Source organism: Gopherus evgoodei, chromosome 4, assembly GCF_007399415.2.
Source record: "Gopherus evgoodei ecotype Sinaloan lineage chromosome 4, rGopEvg1_v1.p, whole genome shotgun sequence".
Classification (NCBI taxonomy): domain Eukaryota; kingdom Metazoa; phylum Chordata; order Testudines; family Testudinidae; genus Gopherus; species Gopherus evgoodei.
In genome coordinates this window covers 124,591,463-124,609,370 of record NC_044325.1, presented here as the reverse complement: position 1 = coordinate 124,609,370, position 17,908 = coordinate 124,591,463, and the positions used below count along the sequence as shown (strand labels likewise).

The 17,908-nt window shown below is 51.0% G+C and overlaps 1 protein-coding gene across 1 annotated transcript; it reads right to left on the bottom strand.

Annotated features, from left to right (window-relative positions):
- Nucleotides 1-5,621: 5,621 nt before the first annotated feature.
- On the bottom strand, nt 5,622-11,748 carry LOC115651219 (zona pellucida sperm-binding protein 1-like). Its single transcript, XM_030562170.1, is given in 11 exon segments — nt 5,622-5,778; nt 5,865-6,054; nt 6,150-6,206; nt 6,209-6,276; nt 6,892-6,989; nt 7,076-7,315; nt 9,228-9,512; nt 9,682-9,803; nt 11,572-11,678; nt 11,680-11,730; nt 11,732-11,748. Coding segments are annotated over 11 exon segments (1,392 nt in total).
- Between the last annotated feature and the right edge of the window lie 6,160 nt (nt 11,749-17,908).

The following is a 17,908-nucleotide window of genomic DNA, read 5'->3' as shown; positions in this document are numbered from 1 at the left end:
CCGATTCAACTGCATGCCCCAGCTAATGCAGCAGCAGCTGGGAAGTAATACGTTTACTAGCAATATGTCATTTGGCCACTGGATGTCTCTGTGTGTTCTGTAGACTTCCAGATGCAGAGCCTGGTTCTCATTTAATGAAATTCCCTAGCTCTTGCCTAGAGCTCTTCATCTGTGGTTCTCAAAGCACTTTACAAAGGAGGGCAGGGTCATTATTCTCATTGCACAGATGGGGAATTGGAGGCTGCGGGAGGTGAAGACCTCAATTGGGAGTTTGGTGCCTAAATACCTTTGAGGATCAGAGCCAGAGTAATTTGCCCAGGATCACCTGCAGGCCAGCAGCAGAGCTGGGAATAGAAACCAGGTCTCCTGAGCCAGTGCGCTATCCACTAGGCCATGCTGTGCCACCTAGTCTCATTGCTGCCCCATGCACCCCCAGCTATCCCAGTGCTGGACCCCAATACAGCTTGGGCAATTCATTTCAATCCAGGGCAGGCCCAGCCCTGCTGTTCTGCTCTGGGGTCCTCTAAGACTCTGGGAATTCAGTGCCATTTTGAGTTTTACATAAGCACTTGTTATGTTTGGGATGGGAAGTGGAGCCACTGGAAATTCCTGGATGGGGCAAGATTACCTCCTGCTCCTGTTGTAAATCCCCCATAAGAACGGCCATACTGGGTCAGACCAATGGTCCCTCTAGGCCAGTAGCCTGTCTTCTGACAGTAGCCAATGCCAGGTGCTTCCGAGGAAATGAACAGAACAGACAATCATCAAGCGATCCATCTCCTGTCAACCACTCCCAGATTCTGGCAGTCAGAAGCTGCGGCCATGACCATCCTGGCTATTAGCCTGTGATGTGTTGGACCCCCGATCCAGGATGCCACCTGATTTGCTGGGGTCTCACAGAGCCCACCCGTTCCACCAGCCTTGGCTTCCTCACCCTGTCTATGCTGTGCCAGGCCCTCAAGCCTTCTCTAGAACACACATACTAGTAAGGCCAAACCCAGCTGCAGACACAGATTGAAGTCAGCTCTCCGTGAGAGGATTCAGCTCGGAGATTCACCCAGCACTCACATGCACACCCCCTTTGGGAAGTAAACCTAAAATAAAATTGTCTTCCACTATATAGAAAAATCTGCACAGCACAAGCTCATAAAAATTGCCCTCTCCCTCAATGTGAAGAGAGATGCGCACAGCTTCTTGCCCCCTGCCCCAGGCATGAATTGCACAAACTGGGTTATGTTATAAAGAAGAAATAAGTTTAATAACTATAAAAGGTAAACTTTAAGTGATTATAAGGGAGAGCAAACAGTACAAAGTAGATTACTGAGCAAATCAAACAAAACACACAAACTAAGCTTAATACACTCAAGCAACAGGTTACAAAATGTACTTTTTCACCCTAAATGTTGTTTTAGGCAAGTGTAACAGGGTGGATCCCCACTACTTCCCTGAGGGGGTTAAAAGCAGCCCTGCAGAGGGCTGCAGCTCTAAAAGCTTGGGCTGATTGGGGGAAAATAGGCTCAGCTGGGGCCATGCCCCAATCAGCCCCAACTGGCCCCCTATAAGAGGGTGAGCCAGAAGCCCAAGAAGTCTTTCTCTGACTGTAGAGGAAGATGGGCTTGGTTGCAGGGACTTGAGTAGAGGACCTGAGTGGAGCAGGGCTGGGGAGCTCCAGCCTGGAAAGCCCTAGGCTGTGGCCTAGCATCAGGCTAATAGGTACTAGGGGTTGCAGAGGGCAGCCCAGGGGTAGGCCAAGGCAGCAGGTGCAAACCTTCCTTGCCAGTGATAAGTAGGCTGATACTGCAGTCTGCCCCACGGTGTGGGGCTAGACCATGACTGGCAGTAGCCTTATTCTGAGGCAAGGTGGGGATAGTGGGTGGGGGTTCCCTGGGGAGAGGAGACCCTAAGACTGAGGGGTTACTACCAGGGGGCAGCACCCCATGTAAAAGGGGTACTGAGTCCTGGGAGAGACACAGGGGCCAGAGGACAAGTGGATCACTGGCTGGCAGAAAGTGCTCTGGAGCTGGAAAAAATAGCTAATTCCCAAGAATGACGAGCAGGAAGTGCCACAGGGGTGAGTCTGCTTCTCTACAGCAAGTCACAGAGTTTCTGACATTCCAGCACTGAATGCGGTATGTCTGATTACCAGCCTGGGGGGCAGGTGGCGTATGTGTGCATTCGGTGCCCTCAGAGACCAAGTACAGGCTCTTACTAGTCACACAGACTCTCTATCCATAGAAATTTCATGGCAGTGGTTCCCAAACTTTTTAACACTACCCTTTTCTGTGGCCAAACCCCTCCCCCAGCTGTGGTTGGGAGCCAGGAGCAGGGCTGAGGGTCACAGGTGGGGCCAGGCCAGAAGCGGAGCCACAGCTGGGAGCTGGAACAGAGTTGGGGGGCAGAGGGGCTTGGTGGCATTCCCTCCCTGCCCCCCCTGTGGGTGCTGGCCCAGGGCTTCCACCACCACCCCATTAATAAACTGGATAGTCCCCATTCTGCTACTGGACTTCTGCCTGCATTTTTGTTGGGTTTTGGTTTGGGAGTGGGGGTGTTTATCAGTCTACTTCTAGAGAATGTTCATCAAGTGTATCTGGCTCTCCCATTCTTGCTCTAAACTCACTGACAAAACTCTCCTTTTAGCTGCTTCTGTTCCCCCCTTCATTAGCTACCTGATCTTTATAGTTCAGCATATTTGCAGGAAGACCAGAGCTTTCCATTAATGAGAACACGTGACTGTCAGCAGCTGGGACTTTTGAAAATCGTTAGCTACCAGTGGATATCTTTACACTGTAAATAAAGGCTTCGGAAGATATAAAGGGCAGGGGAACATTACTTTATGATCAAGAAAATAAGTCTGCATTCCAGGTTTGTGATGTCCTCCCATTTTGTTTAAGCAGTTACGTCTCAGGAACAATATAACCTAGGGGAGAGGGGGGTTTCCCTGAGGTTCCTGGCAAACTCATCACTTTCACTTTTCAAGGCAATCACAGTTGTCAGTGCTCAGACGTGGAGTGAGTGAAAGACCTAGGGTCAGGACCGGCGCTAGGGGTTTGAGCACCCTAGGCGGACAGCAATTTTGCTGCCCTGCACGCTGGTCCCACGGCTCCGGTGGAGCTGCCGCAGTCATGCCTGCGGGAGGTCCACCAGAGCCGCGCAAGCAGCCGACCGTCCGCAGGCACGACTGTGGCAGCTCCAGCAGAGCCGCGGAGCACCAGACCCTCCACAGGCACCACTGTGGCAGCTCCATCGGAGCCGCCTGCTGCCCCCTCCAGCAAAACGGCACCCACCATTTATTCTGGCGCCCTAGGCGATTTCCTAGGCTGCCTAAATGGTAGCACCGGCCCTGCCTAGGGTGAAATTCTGGCCCTATTGAAATCAATGGCAAGGATCCCCTGGAATGCAGTGGGGCCAGAATTTCACCCCTGAAGTCAAGTCCTGGGAAGCTCAGATTTTAACAATAGGAAATTTGGGCATCTTTATTGCTGGTGGGTGTGAGACGAGCATGTGCCTCTTGGGAGGGAGGGGGGACGGTGCATGTGAGTGCCTGTGATGATGTGTGCTTCTATTGTGGAGGAGGGGGACCTATCTGTGTGGGTACCTCTGTACTGTGCTCATGGAGTATGATTGCAGCTTGACTAGACGTACCTGAGTTCACTTTGCTCTAGCCAGCTCAGGTACCAGTGCAGTGAAGCTGCGGCAGCCCTGAGAGTAATTACTCAGGATCTTAGGCAGGTTTGTACTGCCCACACTGCCATGGCTTCACTGCTGGGGGACCTGAATCTCTGGTTTTGAGCAGAAATTCCACCCTGGGCCTGAGAATCCAACACTTTTCTGTGAAAAGTTTCCATTTCAGCCAACTGATTGAAAACAACATTCAAGAAAATAAGTCAAAAAATTCCTGACCAGCTCCAGCCCTAGGACCTGTTTGGGGGCGGGCAACAGAGGGACAGACCAGGGAGAACGCAGCAGAGAAACCAGCATCTCAGCCAGGTAAGATGGGAGTCTAAAGGGGTGAAGTGGGGCTTTCCCCCTCCAAACCAAGGATGTGAGCACTCGCGGCTCCCCTTGTTTCTGTCATTGACCCAGCCCCAGCCATCAGTTGCACTTTCCAACTGGCTGTACAGGACATTGCAACGAGACCCATCTTCCGCCCTCTCTTGACCATCACGCTCCCCTTCATCTGCTCACGTGCCATGTATTCAGTGGCCGTGCTGTCTTGCCTTCCGTCAGCTAGAGGCATGTTCCACTACCCTCCTGCCTCTTATCTGCACCAATCACCTGGGTGACCTGTGCGGCGACGATAAGGCCTCAGAGGGGCCTGTTATCGGAAGCTGTGGATGTGGGAGGGATTGGGTAGCTGCGGGGTTATCTCGGGCAGGGGGAGGTGCATTGGCAGCTGGGACGGTGAAGGTGCTTGTCACTAGAGGGGTGGGAGAGGAGGGGAGGGAAGGGAAAGGGATGGTGACTATGCCCAGTTCTGCCTGGAGATTAGCAGGAACTCAGCACTTCCACTTTCCAGACTTCGAGCCTGAACCAAAGCCCACTGACACCCACAGCAGGCTTTCCCTCAGTAGCAACAGGCTGGCGGTCAGGCCAATTGTCAGTTACAGCTTAAATCTACTTGTTCTATCCAGATGTTCGATGCCCCTAAATCCAGCCTTGAGCCACCTCCCTACCCCTGCCCCTCTGCTATTCCAGCCCTGGCGTTCCACAGCCAGCTCTGCTGATTAGACCTTGGTGTTTCTAGACCCACAGAATCTCCTGCTATTCCAGGCCTGGGCTCCCCACCCCACAGCTCTGCCAATGCCTCTCAGTCCTGACTCTCAGCCACCTGTTTTAGCATCCCTGAGCTCTCCCAGCCACCAGCTCTACTGATATCCCTCAGTCCCAAAATGCAGCACCCTGCTGTTGCAGCCTTAGGTTCCCCATGCTCACAGGCAGCTCTGCTGATGGCCCTCAGTCCTGACCCACAGCCCTCTGCTATTCCATTCCTGCCCCCCCTCCCCAAGCACTGTTGATACCCCTCAATCCCACCCTGTAATGCCCTTTTCTATGAAAGTCCTGGTCCCCCACAAAGCCTTGATGAAGAATCTGAGTCCTACACTACGCTTCTAGTCCTGGGCTTCTCACAGCTCTGCCAATGGACTTCTATTTGCTTTCCTATAAGCACTTATGTTATTGGAGAAACCCCAAACTGGAGCCATAGGTAGGTCTCAGATAATGCTGGACTCCCTCCCGCCCCGCCCTTGAGACAGGCTTTTGTCAGCATCCTAAGATCATAAAAGATAATATGTTTTTCAAAGTTTGGGTCGCGGCATGTAAGACACTGGTCAGCACCCAGTTGCTCAGTGACCCAGCAGCTCTGGTCAGCACTGTTGACTGGGATGTTAAAAGTCCCATCAGCAGTGCTAGCCGGCTAAGGCAGGCTAGTGCCTACCTGCTCCAACACCTCTCTTCATCCCAGAAGCAGCCAGCAGCAGGTCTGGGTTCCAAGCAGGGGGATCATGGCCTCATCTAGAGGCAAGCTTCACAAAAAAGTAAAGAGCAATGTCCCCACAAGAGGAACGTAGAGGATGCAGGTCCTTGCCTGACCAGGAAAGGACCGTTCCCACCCCTGAGTAGTTTCAGGCCATCCTTATCTCTCCATCAAGTGCTATCTGGGAGGCTGAGTCCACAAAGGCAAAGGTGGAGAGGACAAAGCGCTGGTGGTGAGTTGGGAAGGGCAGCTCAGATCCTATGGGCACAAGCTGGGTTCTGTAGTTGTCTCCCAAGAATGGGCACCTGAGAACAGAGGGACACTATTCAATTTTGACCAAGCACTATTCTTTCATCCACTAATAGCCCTAGGATGTCTGCACCTCACTCACCCGTCCACCAGGATGGGCCACTGTGGCTGCTCCAGAGGGTTAGCGCTTGGGGTGGCCCAGCAGTAGTGGAGAGACAGAACCATGTTAGGGTCTGTTCTCTGCAGGATGTGAACCTCCACGTAGATAGGGTCCCTGAGTACCTTCACCACAGGGTAGTCTCTCTCCGTGAGGTAGGATCTGTAGATCCGGTCTGTGTGGGGAGAGGGCAGGAGGAGAGCAGAGCTGAGATGCCTATATCCCTTCAGGGGATGGGATCTCTGCGCTGCAGTCAAAGGGGCTGCCTACCTGTGGCAATCCGCAGCCCAAGCCAGAGGGGTCCTGCCTGGCTGACTGGAGCAGGTGTGGAGGTAAAAAGACCTCCACCTGGACTGGCAGGAAGCCACTGGCATTGTAGATGCAGCAAGCATGGAGACTGTACAGGAGAGAGCAGAGGGAGGAGATTGGGAGGGGTGGTGTTGGGCTGATGCTCAATGAATTCAGATTGAGCAAATACTACTTCTGGCAGTCATCTTATTAGCACTTCAGACAAACAGGGTCAGGCCCTTGGATGGGAGACATCCAAAGGATGCCAGTGCATCAACCCTTCCAGCAACTCAGGTGTTCTTCCCTACAGCTCAGGGACTAAGCAGGAGTGCCTGAGCATGGCCACATGGGGGCCTTCTCAGATGGAAGAGAAGCACCTGCTCACTTGTAGTCAAATCTCATTCCTAGCATACCAAGTGCCATGAAAAGAGGGTACTTTGGGGCTTATCTAGGGACACAGATCATTACAGCAGTTGTTTCTATATGCTGTTAGGTAGATGATGCACTGCACCTCAGAAAAGGGTCAGCCACCTTCTGAAGTGAGCTTAGTCTGCAAGATGCTTGGGAAACCTTCTGGACAGGAGAGGCTGTTGAGATACTGTGATCCCTCCATTCCCCACTTCACTAGTCAGTGAAGCAGCCTATTCCCATCCCCTTGGGATATGGGAAGGTTGGAGTTACTTCTCCAACACCAGCCCTTCAAGCATGGAGCAGGCCAACTTACATGAAGGTGCTGTCCCGGGTGATGGAGCCATCTGGCCTAGTCTGGACATCAGTGCCAGAGATCAGCTGGTTCTCATAGATCAGTTTATCCCCAATCACCTGGCAGATTTGAGACATAGGGTGGGTTAGTGCCCCAAGACCCTGAGCAGAGCACTCTCCATGACTTCCACAGGGAGTATCCTCACCTGGACAGTGATGCCACACTGCATGACAGGGAATCGGAAGATCACAAAAGCCTCTGTCATTCTGATGGGATCACATCCCGTTTGGGCATAGGCTAGACAAACACTGTCCAGGATGATGGGGTGATCAAACATGTCCCTGGAGACCACCAGAATGAAGTGACCATCCACAAGGCATTGAACAGTGACTGCAACACAAGGGAGCAGGTTAAGTACAGAGTAATAGATTTGGAACACGATTGGTCAGGAGTCCTGGATCCCACTCTAGTTTATATATTCATTGTTAGAGACATCAGTATTTCATATTCCTTGTAGGGCAGCTGCTTATATCGGTCAAGAATCTAGAGAGCTCTGAAAACTGGTTCCAGGCCATACTAACCCACAATGCAACCCAATGGAGCTAGAAAATTGGGTTCCTCTGCAGGTCAGGTAGCAGTAGAATGTATGTCATGTAGGATCTACACACACCAGCTGTTTCTCACCCTCAAATCTGTGGATGCCAGGCTGTGCTCCCTCACTGCTCTCTTTTGCCACACATTTGGTGGTGTTAGTCTTGCTTTACTCAAGACAGATCAGCAAACCCATGCTCTGGGAAGTAACTCAGTCTGCATCTGGCTGGCGCTCACTGCAGCCTCAGTAAGGGGTACATGGCAGTGGTTTCCACTTAGACAACAGTCCTAGAGCAGTAGCTGAATCCCAGCCTTAGGTCACCACATTAATAGGTGGTGACCATCTCAATTGAGAGCATGTGGCCAGGCTTCTCAGGACAGAACTAGCGAAGGGCTCCATGAGCCAACACAAAGCCAGGTCTCCTACCTGTGTTGCCATAGTAGCAGGTGTTGTGCAGACAAAACTACACAGGATCTTTTCAGGGGGCAAGACAAAGATACCACATTTATTATGATAATTTGATTTATGACTAATAACTAATATTGTAATTCTTACACACACACTATACCTATTCACACACACACACACCAGATGTTCTGCAGCTGCTGCATAGTTACCAATCCTGAAGATAGCTTAAGTTCATAGCTTGATTTTGTAGCTTGGGTTCATAGCTTGTGGCGGCTAACTGGCCAGGAAAGCTGGGCACAAGGACAAGCTGGATCTCTGTTGGGCAGGCACCGATGTCCTTCCATGTTGGCAGCAGAATGTTACCCAGACTCTCTCATCTCACCCTTCTTTTTTATAGGCTTTTAGTTTGGATTCAAAGTCTATAGGTCTTGCTGTGTCACGCTGCCTCTGGATTTGGATTGATCACCCATCAATTGCAGGCATGACTTTCAGCCTTGAACCTGGCTTTGATCTTCCTTCTGTTGTCCTTTTCTTTTTAGGGTGGATGCTTCTTACTTTGTTTAGGGCTGTTGTCTAGGTCTTCAGCCATTGGTATTTGAACTTTATCTCATCAGGACAGGCTGGGGCTGGAGGTTGATTCTGTCATCCATACATACCTCACTCACACATCTAAACTAAACTAATAAGATTACAACAGGGTTTGCAAAAACTGAAGGTTGGCTTTTACAAAATGGAGTGAGTGTTTTAAAATGGAGTTTGAATTACAATATGGAACAGAAATTACAGTGTAGGCAAGTGTAGTGTGGATGGTGAACAGAAGTTACATTAATAAATTAAAAACAATTTCGTTTATCAGTTCTACACAGGGGGTTGTATGATCAGTCTCATCATAACAGCAGCCAGTCTGGATGCAAGCAACTTGGCCTGGGGCATCTTGGCAGGAGATCTTCCCAGCCACCACGTGGCACTGCTCCTGTGTGAGGTGAGCACCTAGAACAGCAGGGTGTGGATTAAGGAGAGCTGGAGATCCTCTGAAGGGATCACAATTGGCCCTTCCTAAAATTCTTTAGATGATCCAATCGAACGTAGCCATTTGTGTGCTTTGTTATTCCAGCTGCCAACTCACCAGATACTCTCCCCACCCCTTCAAATAGCCTTTTACTCCAGATCCCCAGTCATTCTAGTATCCTCACACCACTATGTACACAGTGCCCCATGCCAGGCCTCACAGGTACAAGATGTGGCCTGTCATCAAGCAGGCACCAGTGACAATTTCCTGTGTGATCTCATGTTCCTTTCCTACTATTGTGGGAGAAATGAGCCACATCACTCAACTCCCTTTCCCCTGAGACATGACCACGATCAATCCTAACAACACAGCAGCTGCGAGGAGGAGACAAGGAACAGTTCCAGTGAAAGCCACCACACAAAATGACATACCCATGTTCCTTGGTGGAGGATAGATGAGGGGCACCGGGCACACCAGGCCCGGCTGCGGCACAGGCACCGGGCGCACCGTCTCCTCTGGGGTTAAGTCATGTTCAGTGGGCTTGGGGCAGGTCATATTAACATCATGGGTGGCAGCAATGGCCTCGGTGCTCAATAGTTCCTCCACTCGGACCTGTAGATAGTTATGCCCATCCTGCAATGAAGAGGTGCCAGTCAGTATTGTGGCATAGCACCTACAATCAGTCTGTTAAGCACAGCCTACCCCTCCCCTCAAATCTTCACAGGCTGCTGGGGCAGCACGTATGGACCCATCTACAGCTTCTGTACTTGCTCAGGTACATGTGCAAACCCCCCTCCCCCACCTTCTTCTGAACATGGCAGCCATTGTAGCCAGCCGAGAAGATCGTCACTCCTTGTTCACCAGATGTGATCCAGTGGAGACAAATGGAGCAGTTGGTAACTTCAAAGGGTGTCCCAAACTCATCTGTGGAGAGAGTCATACACGTCATGGGTAAGGAAGAGTTAAATCCCTGTCAAAAACCTAGTCCCAGATTTGGACCTTAGCGTCCAAAATATGGGGGTTAGCATGAAAACCTCCAAGCTTAGTTACCAGCTTGGACCTGATAAAGCTGCCACCACCCAAAAAATTAGAGTGTTTTGGGGCACTCTGGTCCCCCCAAAAACCTTCCCTGGGGACCCCAAGACACAAATCCCTTGAGTCTCCCAACAAAGGGAAATAAGCCTTTTCCCTTCCCCCCTCCAGGTGTTCCTGGAGAGATACACAGAAGCAAACTCCGTGAATCTAAACAGAGGGATTCCACCCTCTTTATTTCCAGTCCTGGAAACACAAGCCCTTCCCTCTTCACCCAGAGGGAATGCAAAGTCAGGCTAGTAAATCTAACACACACAGATTTCCCCCTGACTTCTTCCTCCCACCAATTCCCTGGTGAGCTGCAGACTCAATTCCCTGGAGTTCCTCACTAAAGAAAAACTCCAACAGGTCTTAAAAAGAAAGCTTTATATAAAAAGAAAGAAAATACATAAAAATGGTCTCTCTGTATTAAGGTGACAAATACAGGGTCAATTGCTTAAAAGAATATTGAATAAACAGCCTTATTCAAACAGAATACAATCTAAAGCACTCCAGCAACTATATCCATGTAAATACAAAAGAAACATATAAATCACTATCTGATCTTTGGTACTTACAACTGGGAAACAGAAGATTAGAAAGCAGGAAATAGAAATCACTCCTCATAGCTGAGAGAGCATACAGGCAGAAGAACCAAGAACAAAGGACTCACACACAAACTTCCCTCCACCCAGATCTGAAAAAAATCTGGTTTCCTGATTGGTCCTCTGGTCAAGTGTTTCAGGTACTTTTTTTTCCAGGTGTAAGAGACATTAACCCTTAGCTATCTGTTTATGACAATCCCATGATGAAGCTTTGCCAAGTAGCCATGTTTGGAACAGCGACTGTTTGTCACATCCTTCAGTTTAGTGGAGCTTTAGCATGGTGGTAAGCAGCTCAAAAGGTACAGGACAGCCCTCATTTACCAAGCCTGGAGTGCCAATAGTGGCCAGACCAGGCCATCCCATCCCACACTTGTGCATGACAACAGGGAGGTGATAGCCCACAGAGGACACAGGATTCAGGTGTCTTGAACTCAGAGGTCTGAGATACACCAGAGCTTGAGATACCTAGCCACATTTTGGTATGTCCTTCTACAGTTTTCCCCCAGCATGGTTCCTCTGTGACCCAAAAAATACCTGTTGTGAGGAAATACTTAGCCCTAACAGCTGAATTCAACTAGGTAACTCCAGTCTTTTCCAGGCCCACCCAGGGGGCGACGGGGGCATGCACAAGTGGAGTAATTTGCCCCAGGCCCCACAGGGGCCCCCACAAGAATATAGCATTCTGTAGTATTGCAACTTTTTTTATGGAAGGGGCCCCCCAAATTGCTTTGCCCCAGGCCCCCAAATCCTCTGGGTGGCCCTGGTCTTTTCTCCAGGGGACAGAAGTCACAGACTCTTACTTCAGGAGACCAGGATACTCAAGATTTGAGGGCAACAGCCAGGCCACCAAGAAACACACTAGAGCAGGAACTTTAGGAAGAGAAAAAGAAGATCTCATTTACATACTATATAAGTAAGAGGTTTTCACAGGGGACCCATAAAACCCTCCTGCATGTCTAAGAAAACAGCCAGGAGGCTCCTTAGCTTTCTTAAGAAGCAGCCAGGCAGCTACATGCCCACAACTTTGAAGCAGACAGCATGGCCTTGTCTGGGAAAGGCCAGCAGTTGCATCCCATAGTCTCCACAATCATACTTATAGCCATATTGCAAGACAGAGAAACTGACCCTGCAGAAGGGCAATCCCCACAGACCAGAGCAACACTAAGCCCATAACCCCTACAGCCTAACCCCATGGCTGAAGGTGCTAAGGAAGAAACCCTGCCCAGCTATCACTTCTCATAAGTGGGGAAGCTGTGGGGCTGGGGCTTTCTAGGGTGAGGGGAGGGGAGAGGACGGTGTGGGGTGTGAATCAGATGAGCAGAGAGTCAGCACCTGGGGAGCTGCCTGCTGCTGGGGAGGGGCCAGGTGAAAAGTGCAAAGCTCAGGGTGAAAGGGAAACAAAACCGTCAAACCTTTCAGCCCTAAGACCCCTCTCCCACTGAATCCTCCTGTTATATTCCCTTTTCAGTGTTGCGAACTCTCAGGATTTTATTGCAAGTCTCATGGTAACTGATGTTTTATTCCAAGCCCCATCTCCTGGAAACAAGGAACTAGCTGGGAATCTCTGTGCATTCAAAATAAAAGTAAGTTTCTTGCCCTCACAGTTGCAGAGAAAAGCTTGAAAACAGGGCTCAAGTGCACCCCAAGTTGCCTGGATAACAGCTGGTGAAACAGAGACACTTGTTCTCAGGTCTGAGACCCCGCATTGAGGGCATGGATGTCCCAGGCACTTGAATAGCTCACCTGGGAGAGAATCAGCCTTGTAATCTGAGGGGTCTAGTCAGTGTATCCTATGGGGGTCTGGGAAGTGGGCGGGCACAAGGTCTAGTCAGTGTGTGCGTGGCCATGGTATTGAATGAGGCCTTTTTCTTTCTTGTTCTGTGTGATTGGGGTATTGAAAAACTGGAGTGGGTACGGAGAACACTTGTCACAAATGCAATTTGCCAGATGGGTTAAGTGCCGGATAGCAAGAGACTTACAGAGCTAAGTCAGTTTAGCTTATCAAATAGGAGATCAAGAAGTGGCTCAATTACTTTGCACAAGTACATTCATTGGGAGAAAAGATTGGCTATTTTAAAGGACTCTTTAACTGAGTGGAGAACGGTGGAACAAGATCCAGTGGTTGGAAGTTGGAGCCAGCTAAATCCATGAGTGGCACATATAATAGCATGGGAAGGCTATACCTCCACAGACAGCCCCGCATGGTCCTAACCAAACTTCACCCCAAGGCCCCCTCCTTCTGCTAGTTGGCTCCAGCCTAGGCAAGCTGGCTGCTCCTCTTCCAGGAAGCCTGCTGGGTTGGGGCTACGATGGCCAGATGTCCCGATTTTATAGGGACAGTCCTGATTTTTTGGTCGTTTTTTTTAATACAGGCTCCTCTTATCCTCCACCCCCTGTCCCAATTTTTCACATTTGCTGTCTGGTCTCCTAGCTGGGGCAGCTAGGACTTTGGGTGGATGGGAATGTGGGGGTGGGGAGGGAAGGCTGCCCGATGCCTGCCCAGTGGTCTGGTGCTGGGGAGGGGGACAGCCCATGCACCCAGTGCTCCAGGGGCAGCCTGCCTGGTGCTCCGTGTGTGTGCACACCCTGGTGCTTTAGGGCTGGTGGTGCTCAGGTAATACAGGATTGGGAGGGAGGGGGGCTAGCAGCCAGGGAGCCTCAGGCTGAAGGGGTGGGCCAGGCTGGGGGCTAGCCTCCCCGAGCCCATGGTTCACCCACCATCCATGGCAAGGTAGACATAAGGCACACATTTTTAACAGGTCAGGTGATTAACCCTTGGAACAGACTGACAGTGGAGGTGGGGGATTCTCGATCAGGCTATGTCTACACTAGAAACACTACAGCTGCAGTGATGCCCTGTAGTGCTGACACTTACTACACTAAATCCACTGCTATGAGAGGTGGTAGCTAGGATGATGGAAGAGTTCTTCCAGTGATCTCATGGCATCTACACTGGGAGATAGGTTGGATTAACTACGTCTCTCAGGAGGGTGAATTTTTCACAGCCCTGAGGGACACACCTAGATCAACCTAACTTTCTAGTGTAGACCAGCCTGCAGGTGGTCTGTCTGGAAGATGCTTTACTCAGACACAAGTTATCGGGCTCAATACAAAGGTAATGGGGTAACATTCTTTAGTCTATGCTGTGCTGGAGGTCAGACTGGTTGATCTAAGGGTCTGTTCTGGCCTTAAAATCCATGAATCTATGAAAAAACCCCAAAGTGTATTTTTTGAAAAATCTCATGATTTTTGCCTATTTGGGATTGGGACTCTCCATCTCGTCTCCTTCTTTCTACCCTTCTCACTGCCTAGAGTATCGCCATCCCTGAGCACTCAAAAATCATGAGACCCCCATAACTCATGAACTTTTAAAAATAACAAATTTGTGGCTATTTTAAAATGCTTTTCTGGCTTTTGAATCTGCAGAGGTCATGCTTTCAAGCTTCTCTCAACCATTATTATTTGAATAAGTTTTACATCCCTCCACTGATGCCTCCCCAGTGTTTACAACACAACAGTGAAGTGGGGAAGAAGCAGAGACAGAGTTGCCAACTCTCATCATGTTATTGTGAGTGATGCAATACTTTGCTTTTCTTAAAGCTCCAGATCCTGGAGTCATGTGAACATACCAGAACATCAGCTTTCCTTTTTAAAAAAGGGTTTCTAGCCCTCCTCTTTTTGTTTAATGTTTGTATGGTACCTGGCACAATGGGGTCCTGTGGCAGGCAAGGCGTGTAGAGAAACTGATCCTGTGACTGGGGAATTGAGAACTGGGCCCTGAGGCTGATGCTAGCAGCTGCCAAAGAAGCTTCCGCCACAGCTCTGCTAGTACCAGGGGTGAAAGTAACTTAAAGGACTTGCTGGTACTCTGGAATCCTGAGGAGCGGCGTGGCATCCACCGGAAGAGGTGGAGTCTTTAAATCCCCAGGCCTTTTAAATCAGTATTTAAATGGCCCAGGGCTAGTTCTGTGGTAGCAGCAGCTGAAAGCCCCAAGCTCTTTAAATCACCCCCTGAACTCCCAGCTGCAAAGGTGGCTGGGAGCCCTGGGATTCAGGAGCAATTTAAATGGGGCGATTTAAAAGGCCCGGAGCTCTAGCTGCTGCTACCGCAGCAGAGCCCTAGGCCCTTTAAATTGCCAACGGAGCCCCAGGGCTCCAGCAGCAGGGCCCAGGGCTCCGCTGCTGCTACCCTCCAGGGCCCTTTAAATCGTCTCCAGAGCCCTGCTGCTGGAGCCCTGGGGTAGCGGCGGCAGGGATCCGGTGGCTATTTAAAGGGCCCAGGGTGGTAGAGGCAGCAGGAGCCCCGCACCCTTTCAATAGCCACCAGGGCCCTGCAGCCGCTACCCCAGGGCTCTGGCAGGCTCTGTGGGCTATTTAAAGGGCCCGGGCCCTTTAAATTGTCCCAGAGCCCTGAGGTAGTGGCAGTGGGGCTCCAGCAGTGACTTAAAGGACCTGGGGTGGTAGCAGCGGCAGGAGCCCTGAGTCCTTTAAATCGCCACCCGAGCCCCGCAGCCGCTACCCCAGGGCTCTGGGCTCCAGCCCTTTAAATTGCTGCCTCAGGAAGCCAATCCATCCCGGTATGGTGCACCAGCTCTTGCCAGCAGAGGTGGCAGATTTGTAGAAACTTTGATGGTGCCCAGAACCTGCCCCTGCCCAAACTCTGCCCCTTCAAACTCCACCCTCAACCTGCCCAAGACTCTGGGAGGGAGTTTGGGTGGGGGAGGAGGTCTGGGGTGCAGGCCCTGAGCTGTGGCAGGGGACTTGGGTGCAGGCTCTGGGAGGGAGTTTGGGGATGGGAGGGAGTGTGAAGGGAGGGGGTGCAGGTTCTGGGAAGGAGTTTGGGGATAAGAGGGTGTATGGAGAGAGGGGGAGCAGGGCTGAGGGATGAGGCTGGGGGTGGATTTGGGATGTAGCTGGGGATGAGAGGTTTGGGGTGTGGGAGGGGACTCAGGGCTGAGGCAGAAGGTTAGAGTGCAGGGGGATAAGGGCTCTGTCTGGGGCTGGAGATGAGGGGTTTGGGGTGTTAGAGAGGCTCAGGGCTAGGACAGAGAGTTGGGGTGCAGGGGATGAGGGCTCTGGCTGGGGGTGTGGGCTCTGAGGTGAGGCAGGTCTGAGGTGAGTTTGGGGTGCAGGCAAGCTGCCCTGGGACTAGAGCCAGAGAGAAGGACTCTTCCTAGCCCTCTCCCTGCTGGCAGCAGCGAGCTCTGGGGTAGGGACCCCCTTCTCCCCCGGCAGCACACTCACTCCCCCACTGTCACTGCACATGCTCCTAGGGCCCCTCTAAGGTCCAGGAATCCGCCTTGCCTCCCCTGTGGTGGGCGCCATGCTGGGGGGGGGCTGCCATTACATGTGGGCCTCCTCCCCTGCTGCAGCCCCTCACTTTCGCTTCACTGGGACTGCCCCTTGCCCAGCATGGGACTTTGGGCAGGGGAGTGCCTGTCCTGGTGGAGGGTCCCACTGGAAAATGAAAGGGTCCAAGGGAGAAGGGCAGCCTGCCCTGGCAATAGTGAAAGGGGGCACTAGGACCCTGTGGTAACAGTTAATGCAGGCAAGCAGCATGGAGCTGCAGAGGATGGGGAGAGAGAAATGCTCTGCTCCGGGACACAGGGAGGTGCACGGGGGCAGCAAAGGGGGTCTGGGGCACACTTGGGAGGTGCGGGGTGGGGCCAGGGGGGAGACCTGGCCCCAAACATTCATGGAGCCGGGCGCCCAGACCCTCAATTTTGCTGGAACCAGGAGGCAGAGTCAGAGAGGGAAAAAATGCTCCATTTTCTTGCTGGTAGCTATTGCATTTTTTCTTACCGGTCCTCCGTGCGGGCTTACTTTCACCTCTGGCTAGTACCCTTAACGCTGACCTACAACACATGCTGCTAGTCTGGTCTTCTGGTCCCACTGCTCTGCACCCCCTTGCCCTGTATGTCAATCTCTGGCTTGCAATTTTAACTGCCCCTGCTTGGGCACATGCTGAAATTTAAACTCCATGATATTCAGAGCAAAACCCAGTAATTTCTGAGCTAAGGGACTAACCACGTCTAGGGAGTGGCTATGGCACACTCATTAACCTCCATGTGAGTCAGCCACTAGAGAGCAACAGATCCCCACTCTCCGCTCATGTAGATGACATCATCATCTCTGCACAGGTGTAGTCCTGGCCACTAGTCGCTCTGATGTTTTGTCTCATCACCAACCCCATAAGGGTTATGAGCTGAGACCTACTATTACATGTCATAACTTCAGAAGAATCAGGCCTGCTCAGTGTGAAGTAGGGAGATCTGTGGGCAAAACCCAGCAGGTATAGAAAACAGTGGTGTTAATTCACTAGGAATCACTCCATTCTCTCTGCCTCAGTGTTGAAACAGGGCTATGGTATGGTGCCAGAGGCTGATGGAGGTGCCATTGTTCTAATGAGGTGTGGAACTCAGGCCCATGATTATTAATCTTATTTAAAAGAGCTATAAAGTCATTCAGGGGGTTAATCCTGGTGGCCTGGGCAGAGGCCAAGTTAGGAGTGAAACTAGTCAAAAAGCAGAGAGGCCTCGTACCAGGCCTTGAAGAAACCTATTTTGTCCAAGTATGAAGCTCCACAGAACAAGGCTGGCCTCAGCCTGAGCTATGTGAAACCTGAGGACACCTCCATAGGCTTATGCCTCTTGAGTTTCTCTTGGCTGGTGTTTTTCCTAGGCTTCCTCTGTCTTTTTCTCGTGGCATTGCTAACCCTCAGCCCAAGTCTTCCCATGTCAGCAAGAGAAACACTATATTTGGCCATTTTTCAATCATAATCAGCACTTTTCCCCTACAGAAGTTTCCTCCTCTCCTCCAACTCTCTCCTGTCTAGTGTGTCTGCCCCTGATGTCAATGGAAGGATTCCTATGGACTTTGAAGCAGGCCTTTTCTGGCAGGGAAAAAATCATACCTTACCCTCAGTGTCTGGAAGAAACCCCCCCAGCAACGACATTTTATACATATTCAGAATTGGCCTTTCAGCATGCTAGTGAGGCCTCCCTTCTTCATCCTGCCTTTAGAATTGGGGGTGGCCAGGGTTTTCCATTTAAAGATTTTAATAGGCAGCAATACCAAAAAAAAAATGCAGAACTTGCACCCTTGTGCCTGAAACTTCTTGTTCTGCTGCCACCCTATTGTTTTGGTTCCAGGCTAATTTGGTTAGCTAAGCCTTTCCTCTCCATTACTGCAGTCCTGGAAAGCACACTGCTGCCTCCCCCCCCCCCCCCATCACTGCCTAATTGTGAGTCATCCAGTATTAGCCTCCAGCTTTGCATCATTTAAATAAGCCTTTGGGTTGTTGAGGAAACAGGTTGTTGCGATTGTTCTATCCTGGCACAGATCAGTGCTGGC